The sequence below is a fragment of the Lucilia cuprina genome, chromosome 4, assembly GCF_022045245.1.
Source record: "Lucilia cuprina isolate Lc7/37 chromosome 4, ASM2204524v1, whole genome shotgun sequence".
Classification (NCBI taxonomy): domain Eukaryota; kingdom Metazoa; phylum Arthropoda; class Insecta; order Diptera; family Calliphoridae; genus Lucilia; species Lucilia cuprina.
This window is the reverse complement of record NC_060952.1, coordinates 38947658-38966695: the sequence shown is the minus strand read 5'-3', so window position 1 is coordinate 38966695 and position 19038 is coordinate 38947658. Positions and strand designations below refer to the sequence as shown.

General features: G+C 28.7%; 1 protein-coding gene and 1 long non-coding RNA gene across 3 annotated transcripts; both read left to right on the top strand.

Annotated features, from left to right (window-relative positions):
* Positions 1-8792: 8792 nt before the first annotated feature.
* Positions 8793-9185, top strand: LOC111687505. Its single transcript, XR_002762822.2, has 2 exons — positions 8793-8980; positions 9057-9185. It is a non-coding gene; the product is annotated as an uncharacterized LOC111687505 (long non-coding RNA).
* Positions 9186-13838: 4653 nt separating this feature from the next.
* On the top strand, positions 13839-17523 carry LOC111687497 (metacaspase-2-like). 2 transcript variants are annotated; one of them, XM_046950705.1, is made up of 4 exons: positions 13839-13971; positions 14449-14857; positions 14919-15212; positions 15270-17523. In XM_046950705.1, the coding sequence occupies exons 1-4, from the start codon at positions 13870-13872 to the stop codon at positions 17420-17422; spliced, it is 2958 nt and encodes a 985-aa protein (XP_046806661.1). In that variant the 5' UTR covers positions 13839-13869; the 3' UTR covers positions 17423-17523. The 2 variants fall into 2 exon arrangements, with proteins under 2 accessions (XP_046806661.1, XP_046806662.1); XM_046950706.1 differs by having other exon boundaries at positions 13848-13971; positions 14597-14857.
* Positions 17524-19038: the final 1515 nt, after the last annotated feature.

Sequence of the window (19038 nt, the reverse complement as noted above, 5' to 3'; positions counted from 1 at the left end):
AAAAGAAACATTATAAGAACAAAGTGTTTGTGTTTTAAGTGCTAAAACAATTAACCAAACGTTCAAAAAACCGCGGTCGTTAGTAAAACGCTCGGTTAATAAACAAAACATTTAATAAAAACAATAAAGTTTGTGTTTCATCCCCTTAATCATCAAAGGAACATCCAAATGCACTGTAATTGCTGCTTGTGCCAAAAAGAAAAGGGAAGTTCGAACCAACAACAAAACCAGGTATTCAAGAATAAATAATTTTGTGTGAGAATCGAGATACGAAGTATAGTAAATACTTTTTTCTTTTAATTAAAAAGAATTAAAAAAAATTCACGTTCCGCAAGTTTATTCCACACAACGATTATTTTTTCTTACCAATTTATTTTATTATTCGCCTTAAAAAGTGAAACATTAAATAAAAACAAATAATACATTTTACACATTTATTGTCAAAAATATTGCACATATTTTCACTAATTAAAATTACAATAAATTCGTTGATCTCGATCGGTTCTCTTAGTCATTGTTTTTCTCTTAATTTTTTTTACTCTGCTCTCTTCGCTTTAATTTGTTTTATTTTCCTGGAAGTTGCAATTTAATATTAATTAATAACTAATACTTACCACTTTCCTACTTTTCTTTTACTTTCACTTTAATTTATTATTGTGTTGTTTGTTTGTTTTGACATTCGTTTGTATAAACAGAGTTGTTTCTTTTTTGTACCTACTAATTACAACTATTGTGATTGATCATATTTGGAATTACTTTTACATAGCTGTTGTAATATTGAGACTTGGCTCCACTGTTACACATGTTTGTAACGTAGATCAACACATGTAAAAAGTAGAGAAGGCAACATAAGAAAAAACAAACGTCAACCAGCGAACATTTTTATGTAAACTGAATAAAGTGAAAAAAGTATATGAAAATTAAATAATATATAAATAGATAAATATCTTTATCATTTTTAATTATAAATTTCCAATACTTATAATTATTTATAAAAAGCTTGAGGATTGAGCACAAATTGGTTTAATTACGTAAAGATAAGATTGAGAAATTATTTTAGTAAAAAATAATTTACAATTGAGAACAAATCGATTTAGAGGTCGTTGTGAGTTTTTAATTTGTAGAATTCTTGATAATATTGAACGAATTCTGTTGCTTGTGTTTGCAAATTGAATTTGTTTGAACATTTAAGCTAGCAAACGATTATTATAATCAAAAGTTTAATACTTATTTGAATTCTAACGAAAATTATAACGTGCAGAAAAGTATTTTTTATAAATCTATAAATTTTCTGAAATTATAGTAAATAATTTGGATTATAATTGGAAGTCGTTTAATCGTTTTAGATCTTAATAATCAAATAGACAATAAGATTTCTTGAGATCCTTCCATAGCTTTTTGTAAAATCAATATAAAATTTCTGAAATTATAACAAATTATTTCGATAATAACTGGAAGTCGCTTAATCGCTTTTAGATCTCAAAAATTGTTAATTTGCTTCATCAAATAGACAATTATATTTCTTGAGATCCTTCCATACCTCTATTTGTAAAACTAATTTGCGAATAAAGTTAAATTAAAATAATACAAAATGCACGCATCAAAGAAAACTGGTAAAAGCAAACTGGAAATTCTAAATCAACAGAAGAATACAGTTTTAAATAATATTAATCACGTTCGGCGATCTATAAAGGAAAAACGATTTCTTTTAATCCACTTGAATTGGAATGTCGACTCGATATATTAAATTCATATATTGAAAAGGCAATGACTTATCAGTCAGAAATCGATTTTTTAGATCCTGAGAACGATGAAAGATCTGCTGTTGAAGACTTGTGTGTGCCTACTAAATGTCTACTTCTTGGATATTTGACACCGATTCGAAGACAAAGCAGCCATGATTCTACTATGGTTATCCACACACACCACAGCAGTCTTCCTAAAATGAAATTACCAAAATTTAGCGGCAAGTACTCAGAGTACAAAAATTTCATTAGTTTGTTTGAGAGTTAGTTGATCATGACATGTCGCTTACTGAAATCGAAAAGTTCAATCATTTAATTTCATGTCTCTCTGATGAAGCTCTAGGTACTGTGAAGGCTTATCAACTTACTGAACAGAACTATTCCAAAGCAAATTTCATATTATGCGTTGGTCAAATAAGACGAAGTCCCGACATCCCAACTGTTCAGAAAAACACTTCTCGGTTGGGTTGTGTCTGGTAAATACAAAAATTGTAAGACTTCCACCAACAAATCGTGTCACATAAGTACATGGGGTAATGATGAAAATGATTTGTCTCTTGATAAAATTGTTCAGAGATTTTTGGAATTGGAAGAAATTCCCAGAGACACAAAAGTTCTAACTTTAGAACACTAACAATGTGAAGAGAAATTTGTTGAATCAATTAGACAATTGCCGTCTGGCAGATTTGAAGTGTCGCTCCCTTTCAAAGACGATCCGAGTAAATTGGGTTTTCTTTTGACATAGCCAGAAGACGTTTTCTTTCACTGGAACGTCGCTTATCAAAAGATTTGAAAACGAAAGAGATGTACAATAATTGTATGAAAGAGTACATTGAGCTGGGACACATGTCTATTACAGGCAATAAAGTACCAAATTTCCCACATTATTTTATACAACATCAGTGTGTATTGCGTCCACAGAGAATATCGACGAAACTTCGAGTCGTTTTCGATGCTTCGTGTAGAACTACAACACAACTCTCTCTTAACGATCTATTAATGATTGGACCAACAGTTCAAGAGGAGTTGTATTCTACACTGATTCGGTTTCGTCTACATAAATATGCCCTCACTGCTGACATTTAAAAAATGTACCGTCAAGTACCGCCTAGACAGAAAATTCCAATTAATACGTTGGCGTGAAAGTGAGACAGATAGCCTTGAAATTTACAAACTGAATACAGTTACTTATGGCACGTCATCGGCTCCATTTTTGGCAATACGCTGCTTAATGTATTTAAGCGATCAATTCCGAACCAAGTTGCCAATTGGATCTAAAGTTGTCCGTAGAGATTTTTACGTCGATGATTTGCTAACTGGAGCAGATTCAATTGAAGAACTTGAGGTAATACGAAATCAAGTCACTGAAATATTGCAATCAGCTGGGTTTAATCTGACTAAATGGGTTTCTAATTATGAAACCAATCCTGATTCCAGTATGATGAATATACAAGAAATAGAATATACAAGAAATAGAATCTTTTACAAAAGCACTGGGCTTCCGAAGAGCGATATATTTAAATATCAATTAGATGATTCGTTTCATTCGCACATTTAAACCGCTAAACCGATTATTTGTGGCGTACATAGGGCCGAGCAAACCAGAACTGCAGGATATTTAAACATTACGATGTATTTGTATGTGTGTGTCAATAGTTGATTTGTCCTTTTTGCTCTTTGAATATACATACTTAGTAAAACTAAATTATTCAAGGTTGTCATCATTCTTCGAAATATTCTAAGAAATTGAAATTGAAGTCATCATTGTCGTCATTTTACTTTTTTTATATGAATATAAAACTCAAGCAAGAACTACAAAAGTTATTTAAAAACATTAAGAAAACCCATAGAAAATTCTTGAAAATTTACAGGAGCAGTCAGTCAGTCACACTGAGGATGGTGGGAAATAGAATGATAATGAAGAATTCCAGCAACACAAATTAGGTTAAATATTTTTTATGACCTTTCATTAGTGTAAATGAGTTAGACCGTTACAGTCTTGGTTTCACTTTGAACTCTTTCATTTTCATTTTTATTTTATTACGGTAAATAAATAAAACCAAAATATTTATGAGAAAATAAAGGATATATACATGTATTTAATTTTATAAACAACTTATCCAAAAATATAGTAAAACATAAATAAGAATACTTATGATATTGTAATTTTTTGGAATAAAATTTTTATTTCGGATAGGAATAAAATACTCAAAGGAAAATTTGATTTTATTCAAACTTATTGAGCCAATTTTTCAAAAATCTTTTAAACTGGTATATTAGTTAATTCGTTAGTTTGAAAGGAGTACACACTCCTCAAATTCTTAACCAGTGCTGCGGTGGAAATTGAACCCGCCATCTCCTGTCTACCATACTAGAACACTAACCACCATCTTACAAGAGGATAAATAAATAGGGTGTTATTTCCCAGCTGACATTTGAAAGATTGTTGGATGATTTATCAGTAAACTGAGTCTTCCTTGACTTCAATAAGTAGCTTGCTTAAAAAAATCGAAAATTATTTTAATATATGAATAAAGTTCATATAGAATTGTCTTAACTAGACCTTTAGAAACGTCAGCTTTATATATCCCAAATATTATTCATTCATTATAGAACTAAACAAATTAAACTTCTTAAAATCTTGAATCAAAAACAGGGAATCTTGAAAGATTAAATTTTACCACTAAAAGAAGACAATTTTATATTTTTCAAACGTTAGCACCGTACATTTTAAATTCTACTTACTACTACATGCTACATATATACTTCTTATCATTTACACACACACACATACTACTTACATATATACAACACTTATGTCTTTTAGGGCCCCCTTATCTTTCTAAACAATTTTCAGGTGTGTCAATATTTTTCGTTCACATTGGCCGAGTAAGTATCGTATTGAATCATTAGTAAAATCGGATCGAACACCTGCATTTGTAAAATTCTTAAATTCAATATATAATTATTTCGCTTAATCCATCAGTTTATTTACTTTGAGCATTTTATTAAATGTTATTTTTTAAATATTTATTGATTTTTGTAAATCATCGATTTTGATAAGACTCAATGGCACTTTTAGTAGGTAGTCATTTTATTTATTATTTAAGGGGGTTTTATTTTCAAGTGTTGCTGTTAGTTCCAAGCGATTGTTTTTTTTCGTGTTCATAAAATTAGTCACAATTTTTTAATCAGAACAGAAAAATATAGTTAATGATGGTCGGTTATCAATGGAAACTTATATCGTTTTCTAATTGTGATTAATAGAAAGTTTTTAATTCGATGAAATAAGGCTAAACCATTTATATTAATTTCCCGTAAGCAGTCTATAGTTTAGTCTATAGTTTGGTCTATAGTTTAGTCTATAGTCTAGTCTATAGTCTAGTCTATAGTCTAGTCTATAGTCTAGTCTATAGTCTAGTCTATAGTCTATAGTCTATAGTCTATAGTCTATAGTCTAGTCTATAGTCTAGTCTATAGTCTAGTCTATAGTCTAGTCTGTAGTCTAGTCTATAGTCTAGTCTATACTCTAGTCTATAGTCTAGTCTATAGTCTAGTCTATAGTCTAGTCTATAGTCTAGTCTATAGTCTAGTCTATAGTCTAGTCTATAGTCTTGTCTATAGTCTAGTCTATAGTCTAGTCTATAGTCTACCTAATAGTCTATAATCTTGTCTATATTCTAGTCTATGGTTTATTCTTGAGTGTAGTCAATATTCTACTTTACATTATAGGTTATTGTCCAGTCTATAATCTAGTCTATAGTGTAGTCTAAAGTCAAGTTTATAAGCTAGTTTATAGTAGATCTATAGTCTATTTTATAGTCCAGTCCATATTCTATGTTCTAGGTATAGTCTAGTTTATAGGCTTCATTAAAAGGTTTATAATATTTCAAAACAGAATCAACTATGACTAAGGCTGAATGAATGTAAGTTCATAATCAGTAAATAGTTTGCAAATCACTAAACTTGTTTTATAAAATATTGGGTAACAGAGTTTCTCTTCTTACGTTATTCGAATATAGAAATAATTATTTGCAATATTAATTGATTAGCAGAAAATATTCGAATTTATAATCTCTGTAGAATGCTCGAAAAATTTTTAAAATATTTGATTAGATATAAATTTCAGTTTATTTTATTAGGAAAATACTTAATGTGACCAGATAAAAACGGTGTTAAATAATAGGTCTGATTTTGGAAACATTTACGCAGTTTTAGAAACCTAAATTTCGGCCATGTAGTCAATGAGCGATACATACAATTAAGTTTTCTTAATATCATTATATAGAATCGAGAATTTTGACATAGGGTTTCTAAATAAAATTCATATGTATTCTAGTCCTTCGTCAGTCTCTAAAACGACCTTACCAGAGCGGCAAATTATTTTACATATATTGCTGCAATTTACTTGGAATTGAAGTTGAGTAAAATCAACCTCTTATTTAAACAAAAATCGGTCTCTTATTTTCAAAATAGTAGAAGATTAAAAGCACCCATTGAAGAACAAAATGTAAGTACCAAAAAACCCACTCCCATAGATTTACATCTTAAAAAGTCACCTTTTATATGTTCTAATTTCATGTGTCTAGGTTTAATATATCATGTGTCTAGGTTCATGTTTCTATGTTGAATATTACATACAATTCAAAAAGTACCTTTTACAGAACAAAAAGATACCAACAAGACATCGACATGCCTAATTTCAGTTTTATAGTTTTAATATTATACATACATATGTAGAAAAATCAAAAATTATTTTACACTTTGAAGAATGTAAAAAGCAAATTATGTAAAACGACAGCAATATGAAACACCCTATTAACTTAATGACAAACACAGATTGTTACAAATACAACCTAAAGTGTTGACATAAAATTGGTTGTTGACTTCACTACAACAAAGTTGCTATAATAAGGGATTACACAAATAAATCTATTTAATTCCTAAACCTAACACCGCCTGATGCATCATTATTTATTTTTGTTAATTTTTATACCCTGTGGTTACTGTGTTTGTTCTGGCTTCCGAATTCACAAAGGCGAAAGTGAAAACGATCAATTTCACACTTCCTTGGTGTGCTCGTTTTTACTTCCGAACAAAAAAAAAATTTTCTCATTAAAATAGTTAGTTGGGTGATAACAAAACGATGCTTTTGAATAAAATAAAGTGTCAAAAGCTAAAACTTTAGATATGAATTTGTTAAAATATAATTGTCCAATTCACAATTTATGTCGTATCGTTGCAGCATTATATGTAAGTTTCAAATAAAACTTATTGAAATAAAAACAAGTATGAATGTATAGTCGGGCGTAGCCGACCAGTCAGTATTAACATACATACTGACTGGTCGGCTATATAATGGGGATAATTTAGAAAAATAAAGCATTTGGTTTGTTTTTTTAACTTTATTTCGGAATATTTTTACTTTTTTTTGTCAAAAAATAGAATAAAATATGGCCCTATACTTAAAAATGTTGGTAAGGGGAGTTAAGTGTCCTTTGTATGGGAGATAATCGAAAAAATGGACCAATTTTAACCATTTTCAAAAATTGCGGCCTGTACCTTGCGCACAAGGTTTACATGAACAGCCAGCCAGCCAGACGGACGGATATAGCTTAATCGACCCAGAAAATGATTCTAAGCCGATTGGTATACTTTAAGGTGGGTATAGGACGAATATTTTTGTATGTTACAAACATCAGCACAAACCCAATATACCCTCCCCACTTAAGTGATGTAGGGTATAACAAAACACGACACACTATGATACAACCATACAACACTGATTATGAATTGGACAAATATTTTTCTAAAAATATAAACATTTTTAATAGTAAAAAAATCGATTTTAATTTAATGCAATAGAAAGTAGCTCCAAATTTTCATATTTTATAATTTTTAAAAATATTTGTTTATTTTTGCGCGGGATATGATTCCGATAATATGTATTGACAACAAAACTTGAAACCAAGTGAAAACGAAACATCACATTTTTAATTTCGCGTGAAATCTTGATTTTATGTGAATTTGAAATGTTGTGAAAGCAAAAAAGAATGGGGATTTATTAATTTTTTCATTACGTTTGTAACACATCGAAATATTGGTCACAGACCCACAAAAGTATATGTATTCAGGGTGCTTATTAAATTCTAAATTCACATAATCAGATAGCCCCTATACAAGTGGACCCCCGAAAAACAAAGTGCATAACACTTTATAGGTTCGATTATATAGACAAAATAATTTTCAAGTCCCTACCAAATTTGATGAGGATCGGTTAATAATTGACCCTATCGCCCATATTAGGTTCCCTTCAGAAAGTTACTATAATGCCCATGACCGAAACATTAGCATAGCGAATAAATTTCACACATGTAAGGTTCTGATTAGACAAAACCATTATTTAAATGTGGATCCGTCCATAATTGGCCCTACTCCTATATAAGGTCCCTTTCAGAAAATTACGTTAAGGATCATTACTGGCTTGAAAATACCAGTATAGCGATGAAATAAGTATCTGATGTACCTCTCTACTAATTTTTATGTGAATCCTTCTGTAGTTGACCCTACTGTAGATCGTTCCAAAATTGATTTAAGAAACTTTAATCGGAACGAAAATCTTTCTATAAAAAAGTTTATACTTAGTATCTAAATCATTCCAAATTTAATGAGAATTATGTTACAAATGTCTCTAACCGCTATAAAACGATTCTTTTCAAAAAAGTATTTTAAAAAAAAAATCGGTTTATTAAAAACAGATCGGTCAATAATTGACTTATAGATATATTCCAAAAATATCAACCTGATATTTATAGGGCATCATTTCTTTTACGGCATACGGTTTGATGGTGGGTATATCAGATTCGACACAGACGAATATAAATAACACTCTCACTTGTTTTCTCTAATCGTTTAACATCTCTCAACAAAAAATGAGAGATGAAATCTACGTTTTAAGAATTATTTTTTTTCTTATCAATTTTTTATAATGTTTTATTAATAATTATTTAAAATATAGGGGATTTTTTTTTTGTAAATTTCAGAGAATTTGTTTAGTTTTAATTCAATCATTGCCTAGATCACTTATATTTTAAACATGAAGTTATTAAAAATTTCTCAAGTTGTATTAATTTTTGCCATTATATTGGGTTTATTAGGTGATCTTAGCATGGCTGCGCCCAAGAAAAAATCTAAAAAGAAGACATTGCCCAAAATTGAAATAAATGCCAATTTAAGTGAGTGTTTTATAAGTTTTGAAAAAAAAAAATTCAATTAAAGTTTTAATATAAATTTAATACAATTCTTTTACAGAACTCAAAATTGGTGGATAATTGTTAAGGCCACGAATGAAATATGTTTAAAATTGTATATTTGTGTCTTAATTAAAATTTTGTTATCTTTAAATAGTCTATTTAAATAAATAATACTTTATGTTTTTAATTTTTCTTTTTTAGAATTTTAATTAGTATAGCGGAATTTTTAGATTTTTTATTTTTAATAGAAGTTACATAGTGAAACTTAGTTTGGTTCAAATTTTCTTGACAATTTAATTTAGAAATCAATAAATATGAATCGATCTTCATTATACTTATCTACTGAATTCAATCCACAGGCAATTCTCATATAGTTGGACCATCATACATATATGTGTATGCAAGTCACAAATACGCACGAAAATCTTTCAGATATATGGAGAGTCAACATGCGACTTGTAGAAGTAGGCAGACATTTGTAACCAATCATATGTTAGGTTAGGTTGATGGGAGGATGCATACTTTAAATCCAAAGAAAAACAACTAGGCCACTATTGGACATGAAACTGTAGGGAATTGTAGCAAAACTATTTCATGAATTGAAATTCATGGTAAACATGCTAGGAAAATGGAAATAGATTTCCGAAGAAATCTAACACAAAATATCAACACGAATAATGCAAAAGGTGACCTAAATGGAGTTGCATCTCGTGGTGTCAAACTACAACTACAGATGCAATACCGACAAGACAATCAGTAGGGTGTTCACAAAGGATGTACAAATCGCAACAGAAACCACAGTGTCAAAAACATACGAGTAGACATCCCACAATGCAAAAGGTTCTAATCGGGGCTTTTTGCAGAACTTTAAAATAAGAGAAACTTACTATGGTTGTATGTTCCTGGAGAGTGATTGCACATGAAAGTCATACGAGGTGACTAATCTCCAGGTCAATACGGAACACTAACATTACTTTGCTGTCTATGATTTATAAGGTATTAAATGTAAATATTGTTCTCTTCGAACCTTTAATAAAACTAGAGGAACCTATACATATCGTCACCAAAAATTTTACAAGAGAATCGAAAAACTATTTTAATTGAAAAGTTTGTTTCCTTCAGAGCGATTTATTTTTATAAATAATTAATTAGTGAAACCTCATCCATCATATTTTTAATATCAGGATGATCAATTTATGATATAGATCTAGTTACTGTGATTCAAAAAATACCTTTTAAATCATATATCAAGATCATGTTCGAATCAAACTCATTAATCACTTTTAGGCCATCAAAAGGAGTCAAAAAGATTAAGTTTATTGATTGCTCATCTAATAATATTTAAATACTTTCATTTATAGTATAAATATTATATTGTGGCCTTAAAGAGACCACAAAATTAATTAATATATATATTGCAATTATGAAAATATACTTTATATATATCCCAGCTAGCATTTGGAAGATTCTTGGATGATTAATCAGTAAACTGAGTAATTTTTGATTCCTTTTGATGACATAGAAATGATTAACTAGTTGAGCGCTTAAAAAACAAAACAAAATGTATAGCAATCATAAATTGATCATCCTGACGTTTAATATATGATATATGATATGATAATAACTTATTTTGTGATCATATTTCAAGCAGTTTTAAGATTGTTTTTGTTTACAATGGAGCAGCAACACTTAAGCCGGAGGTCCATAATACGCGTCTTCTCGCCAAAGCATTACGCGCTTTTTATACCTACTTCGCGTTTTACGCTTCAAGTTACATGCTACTCTTTTAAAGCGTAAATTTTTGTTTTATTTTTAAAAGACTTCACGTTTTTCTACAACTTTTATTTATTTTTTCATCATTAAACTCATTTTAATTTATTCAAATTGATAAATACGCATTAAATAAACAATATAAAATGTCAAAATCAGCTGAAATGTTCGTGCGCCGCTTGTGACGCCTATAAATGTAAAAAGTAGATCTACTTTAAGCATACTACGCGTCAAGACTTTTGTGCTTGTAACTTTCAGCGTATAAATACCTTGACTCCACTTTTTTGACAGACGCATAGAATGCGATAAAGTGTAGAACGCGTGGTGTAGACCTCTAACTCTACACTTAAAAATGACTCGAAAACGATTAAAAAATTAGTCAAAACTGATTAAAAACGAAGTTCAGAAAAAACTCTTTTAAAACAGTTGGCAAATAATTTTGTGTAGCCTAATTTGTTTATAAACTTAAATGTACAATTATTTTAATTAATGTGATATTTATAAAATCGATTTTCAAGGAAATTGAAATTATACTATGCTTTAATTATAATAATTTTATATGTTTAATGATCTTCTACGGAAGGTGACACTAAACTAAGTCTAAAAAAATTCCAAAAAATGTTTAAATCTGATTTATTAAAGAAAATAATAATAAAATGTGCAACAATCACAAATAGGTCTTCCAGGTGTTCCAGGTGTTCCAAATACGATTGTTTACAAATTTATTTTGTAGTTATCTCAATCAAAAACTGTTTTCTGTTGTACTGTAATTGTCTGTAACAAACATAAAAAATACTCAGAAAAGACTTAAAAAGGCTATAATATGATTCGAAAAATAACTCTAAAACGACCAGTAATTCGGCTCATTAATGACTTAAAAAAGATTAAAATTAGTCAGAACTGATCAAAAGTGAGTCTCATAAACGACTTGTTTAATCATGCAGAAGAGTCATAAATGACTCGAATGTGATAAACATATTCAAAAAATAATAGCTGGGTGAGTACATAGTACATACTGCAGAAAATATTGTTACACTATAATTTATTTTATATCTAAATTGGAATCAGTTGCTGAAGTTAACTCAAAGGAAATAGTGCTATTGAGTAAAAATATCATTAAAATGACAGTATTTAAGGAAATTAAAATGATTGCACTGCTGATGATATTTATACTACAAATTTCTGACAAAAGTTTGGGTGAAATATTACCTCAATCGTCACATCAAGTATGTACAATGTCAAACATATGTATTTTTTTCAAGTGTCAACATCTTTTTGTAATTTTCTGACAGAAATCATCTAAAGCGATTTCTCCCAAAGATCAAGTAATGATCATTGATCATCCAGTTGGCTTTAATATTTTTGTGGGCAGTAATTACTCTAAAACTGTGCGTCTTAAAAGAAGCAGTTCTCGTTGAGTAAAATATTTAGAGAAATAATTTTGTTTTATTAGTAAATAATGATAGATTGTAAAACTTTTAGCTTTACACAATTTCGATATGAATGTACGCCAAGAACAAGAGTAGTAATAAAACATCTACCATAATAAATCTACAATAACTGTAAAAAAATTTAAAGACCTCACTAAATACTAGTCCCGCAATAATGACATCAACCACTCAAGGGTTATTAAAATTACAGTTTTTTCATTTATCAATAAAAATTTAAATCCACAGCTATATCATAAGCAATCCATTAACGATTGTCTCCAGAATACTTTTAAATACTTATGTATCAGATTGCTTTATTCTACGTATCGGAAAGATAAATAAATAATATAAATAGATTTTTGGATAAAAAAACAAATTCTGTAAAGAATGCTTTATATGGGTGATAGGGTCAAATATGGGCCGATCCTCATAAAAATTAGAGGCGGTATTTAATTTTTAAGTATTTTGTTATGTTATGCATAGCATATTCAATACATTTTCTAAAGAGGAGCTCGTATAGGGGCTAGGTTCACATGAGGACTGATTATTGCTTATATAAAACCAAAAAAATTTTGATGAGGTAATGAGCCGATTCGAAACATTTTCAATAGGCTAAGTTATCGAGCCAAATAACACGTAAGATAGTCGTGTAATTGTACCGGATATGTCTTAATCGACTCATAAAGTGATTCTGAATTTATCGGTATAAAATGGTGTATTTTTAATATTTATGTGCAATATAAACAGCAGTGCAAAATCATAATATCCTCATCACTATGTTGGTGTAGGGTATACAAAGTTTTAAATCCTAAATTTTACCTAAAACTTCAACGAAAGCATAGATATATTTTGGATTTTGTTAATATTTTGTTAATATAAAGAGAACAAAATATATTGGAAGTATGGATGGGTTCACAACTTGTTTATACTCACCACAATCAGACATAGATAATCAATTCAAATTGTCAAAATATATCATAGAGAAATCCATTTACTAGCCATAAGACTAATAACTTTCAGAGCAGAACTTGTATACTGAATAGTCAATGCCTTAACCTATTGTGGAGTCCATTGACTAGTAAATGGACTAACCTATTGCCTACTCTACTGGCTAGTCAATGGACTAGTCTATAAACTATTTGATTTAACTGTCTGTGGACTAGTCTATTAACCTATACAATTAGTTATTAAATAATATATTTACTAGTATATGGAATGGTCTATTGAACTATCTATGAACTAGTCTATTAAACAGTACATGTTCAACAATTTACAAAGTACATAATAAATATTGTCATAATGCTTATCAATTTGCTGCAATATCAATATGAATATAAGAGTAAGGAGCTTTCAATTATTTTCGAAGGATTATATTTAAGCTTGTTTAATTATGGAATAAATTCTACAGAATTTATAATAATAAACCGATTTCTAGCGATTACAACCTTACGGAATATGATTCCAAATTTAATTTTCCTTTCACTATAAAAGAAACATTTGCGGCCGTTAGATTAACCACAAAAAAATTACTATTTTTTATTATGAACGCATTTAATATAAATAAAATTATGAAATTATTTATTTGTAATTGAAACAAATTGAAAGTGGAATAATCAGTTAGTCAAGTTAACTGAATAAAATTAGCAGTAGTTTATAGCAAATATTATCATAATGATAGTATTTAAGGACTTTAAAGTTTTAACAATACCACTTGTAGTTCTATTAAATTTTTGTAGTAAAAGTGTTCATGGAACAGGAAGCAGTTGTAATACAGTAAGTAATACAAGTCCAAGTACTCTATGTTTGGCTATGGCGAATCTAAATACCCTCCTTTCAAAAGAATAACATTTATCACCACTTCAAAAGTAGTACTAAGTGAATTTTTTTACCTTCTGTGGAAGTGGTGTTTATTGACTACCAAAGAAGCGAAAGTAATCCAATTTTGTTTGAAATTAAATGCATGTATTTAGGTCAAATTAGTTGTATTCTATAATGCAACAAATTCACTTCCTAAGAATGACTTCAGATGTAGTGAATTTGGAATCAAATAAAAAAGACAAGCCTGTGTTAAAATCATCACTTCTTCAGATATATTTCAGTACAATCATGGAGTAAATTCTACTTTTTTTTTTCGTTTTTTTGGAAAATTTCTTTTTTCTTTCCACTGTGAGGAAGGGTTTATTAGATTCGGTGCAATCCTAATTCTTTTTTTCTAATAAATTATTTTTAAAAACAAATTTCATATTTTAGTGTTACCATGACAAAATGCTAAATCATAACACTCCTAACTATAGGGTTATAAAATCGTATACAAATCCAATATATACTCCCAACATAATGTCCAAATCTACATACAGCATACCAAATGTCAATCATTACGCAAAAACTTTGTCTTTAGGAACAATTCGTTTTACTTCAACATCTGGTCCAAATACTATTCAGAACAATGCTGAAACCTTGCATACTGGAACTTCAAATTCTAAAATGCAATCACATACTTCAACTTTGAATATACAGTCGTCGTCTCATAACGGCCAAGCAACGCATTTAAAAACCCATACGAAATTAGAAACTAAAACCTCTGTCGCAAACCAGATTCATTATAGTCTTACAGCACATCCCTTTAAAGATGATAATTTTCTTTATAATATCCACAATGGTAAGTACATTATTTTATAAGATGTATCTATAGATACTTACATACATATTTATATTTTTAGGAGAAAGTAAAATTGAACATCATCATTCTTTACATCATAATATCGTACATATATATACTCAAGCACACCCTTCTCACAACTCTACGGGATATATAAAAACAGATAGATATGTTAGAAAAACCATTAACTCTCAAAAGAGTATAGTTAATTCAAATCATTTCAATACTAACACGATTTATTCGAATAGCAAAACTCACATAAAAGCGCATACAAAATTGGAAACCAAAACCACATCAACAAATGTGTCGGTACATCCATTTCGTGATAAATATTTTATATATAATAATCGCCAGGGTAAGAATTTTCTAATCACATTTAAAATGTATGTGTATAAATATTTAATATTTTCAGGTGAAAATTCTATAACTCATCAACATTTTTCAAATCATAACTACGTACATATATATACACAAGCCCACCAATGTAAAAACTTTACCCCAGTAACTACTAGTAATAAACCACCAGAGATTGGTTCAAATATTAATACTTTAAAGAAAAATACAACTTTAGTGAACATTTTACAAAACAAAAATCTGACAAAGATTATCACAGAACAAGCTAATAAAATTCTTCAAAATTCCATCTATAAACAACTTGAAACAAACTTCACAACCCACAGAAATGTCACCAATGGATCTGAGAAGGTTTTGAACAATTATCCAATTTCTAAAAATAATTCACATAATAATACTGAGAAGAATAAGAAAAAATCATTTCAGATTTTTAAAGACATGGCACATTTTGTCTCAGAACAAGTTACGAAAACTATTGGCAATTCAAGTGAAGACACCAATACCGTTAATGATATCGAGAAGGATTTTATAAATAATAAACAAGACAATAATGTCAATGAGATGAAAAAGAAAAAATATTTTAATATTTTTAAGAACAAAAATCTGATAAATGTTGTTTTGGAAGAGGCTAGAAAAATAATAGAAAATTCAACCTCAAATGCCAAAACCGATAATGATACAGTAAAGAAAATGAGAACATCTTTTAAGATTTTTAAAAACAAAAATCTAACAAATATTATCTCAGAGCAGGCGAGAAAAATTTCTCAAAGGATAAATGAAAATAATAGCAATGTTAACTCAACCAGTCTAAAGCCCAAAACAAAAAGTGACAACGGAAAAAAGAAATACGCAATACTTTTTAGAGTTTTTAAAAATAAAAATCTATTAAATATTATCTCAGATCAGTCTAGAAAAAGAATGCATACAACTAAAAAACCAACAGATATTGATAGCACAACCCCAACCTCAATCCAAACAAATACAAAAATTGTGCCCGAAAATGATATTAAAAATAGTAATATAACGCCAAATGTGAAATCTAATAATGACACTGAACAGGAAAAAATTACAACTTTTAAAATTTTTAAGAATAAAAATCTAACAAATTTTCTCTTAGATCGGGCTAGAAAAATTCTGGATACAACTACAAAAACAACAGATATTGATAGCAAGACCCCAACCTCAATCCAAACAAATACAAATACAAATATTGTGCCCGAAAAAGATATTGAAAATATGAAGAAACATGTAACAAATTTGATCTCCGATCAGGCTAGAAAAATTGTGCATACAACTACAAAACCAACAAATATAAATAATTCGACCCAGTCCGCAATCAAACCCAAAAAAGATATTAAGAATAGTAATACAATGCCAACAACTGTCAGATCTGATAATGGCACTGAACAGGAAAAAGTTACAACTTTTAAAATGTTTAAGAACAAAAATCTTACAAATTTTATCTCAAATCAGGCTAGAAAAATTGTGCATACAACTACAAAACCAACAAATATAAATAATTCGACCCAGTCCCCAACCAAACCAAATACAAAAACTGTGACCGAAAAAGATATTAAAAATAGTAATACAACAACAAATGTCAAATCTGATAATGGCACTGAACAGGAAAATATTACAACTTTTAAACTTTTTAAGAACAAAAATATAACAAATTTTATCTCAGATCAGGCTAGAAAAATTGTACATACAACTACAAAATTAATAGATATAAATAATTCGACCCAGTCCGCAATCAAATTAAATACAAAAATTGTGCCCGAAAAAGATATTAAAAATAGTAATACAACACTAAATGTCAAATCTGATAATGGCACTGAACAGGAAAAAGTTACAAATTTTAAGATTTTTAATAATAAAAATCTCACAAATATTATTTCAGAGCAGGCTAGACAAATTTCACAAAGTATAAATGATAATAATACTGATGTTAAATCAACAACTTTAAAGCCCAAAACAAATACTGATATCGAAAATAAGAAAAACGTAACAACACCTTTTAAAATTTTTAAGAACAAAAATCTAAAAAATTTTATCTCTGATCAGGCCAGAAAAATTAAGCAAACAACTATAAAACCAACGGATATTGAAAATGATAAGGAATTTATTGAAATTACAACATCAAAAAATTCAGAACATTCAACCACTAACATTCCATTCGTATGGATTAATGATGTTCCTCTAGCAAGATAATTAAAGATTTATTGATTAAGAAAATAGAATACAACTAATAAACCATATTTATAACAATTTTTTAATGATTAATCGTTTATAAGAAACAAATAGAAAAAATATCGCAGTAAAAAAAACTTTGCAAATTAGTTTTAATATAACAAGTTTTCCAAAGCCTTATCCGATTCTTTAACAATTTTCATAGACGAAGTAAATTCGCCTTTACTTCTAAAACTAGAATTCTTAATCATTGTGTAATAATTAGAATTTTTCAAGGAATATTTTATTTGATACCAGTTATGCATTGGGTACTATATTAATTCAATGGAACTCATGTATTACATTCGAAACCATTTCTAGTAACCAGTATATCTGCGTATATGATTATTTGCAATATAGGTTCTTGTGTAGAACGACACTCGTTTTACGCTTTTCAAACTTTTCGAGCTTTTAAAGCTGCAAGTTACACACCACGCGTCATTCTCATCTTTCTTTTAATGTTTTTTTAACACTGTTTTATGTTTTTGTTGAAATATTTAATATATTTTCATTGTTGGTTAAATTTATTTCATATTAGTATATTTCTCTTCTAAACAAAACAAATGACAACCCTGATCATCTGCCGACGTGTCAAAAGTTGAAAGTGGCTGAAGTTTTCGCGGCAGCCACGTTACAAACTTGTTAAATGAAAATACACTATTTTAACTTTTTTTGACAAAAGCTTATAACGCGTGGTGTGTACTTCCCAGCAAGAAAAAAAGAACTTCCAAAAAAGCGAAAGAGAAGTAGATATTACTTCATGGAAGTACTGAAAAAGTCCTGAAGAAGTGATGACTTTAACACAGGCTTGTCATATGTTCTTTTTTTTTTTGAAATTATTATGAAGTAAACTGTAGTATTATAGAATACAACTAATTTAATTTAAATAATATATTATTTATTTATATTAATATATTAATATAAATAAATAAATTACTTGCATTTATAAATCAACTTCAAAATAAAATGGGTTTAATTCAAAAAATTTCAATACAAATAAATATACCTTTAATTTTAAACAAAATTGGATTCTTTTCGCTTCTTTGGTAGTTAATAAACATTACTTCCGTAGAAGGTAAACAAATTCACTTAGTGCTATTTTGAAGTGGTGACAAATGGTATTCTTTTGGAAGTACTTCGTTTTATTTTTGCTGAATTCCATCTTTATTGTTTTTTTTTTTTTTTTGTTTGTAAAAAGAAACCACTAAATTGTACATCCATGAAAAATAACCTTTGTTTTTGCAGTTTGAGAATATCTGCAGCATGTTAATATACAAAGCTTTTCAAACTGTATCGTGCCTAACTACAACTCTGCTTCCGAATTGTTATGTTTGAAATTAAATAAAAATAACGTTCACAAATCTTAAAAATAACATTTCAAAATTACGATAACAATGAAAATTTATATAAAAATATTCGATAACGATATCCGGAATTAAATTGAAAAAAATGAATATTTTAACAATATAAATAATAATTAAATTAAAGAACATAAACGTTTTCTTTTGCACTTCCTTCAACAGTACTTTGCTAACCAATTTGTTGCAGTAGTTTTAAAACTTCTTTTTGATATTTTTAACAGTAGTTTTTAAACCATA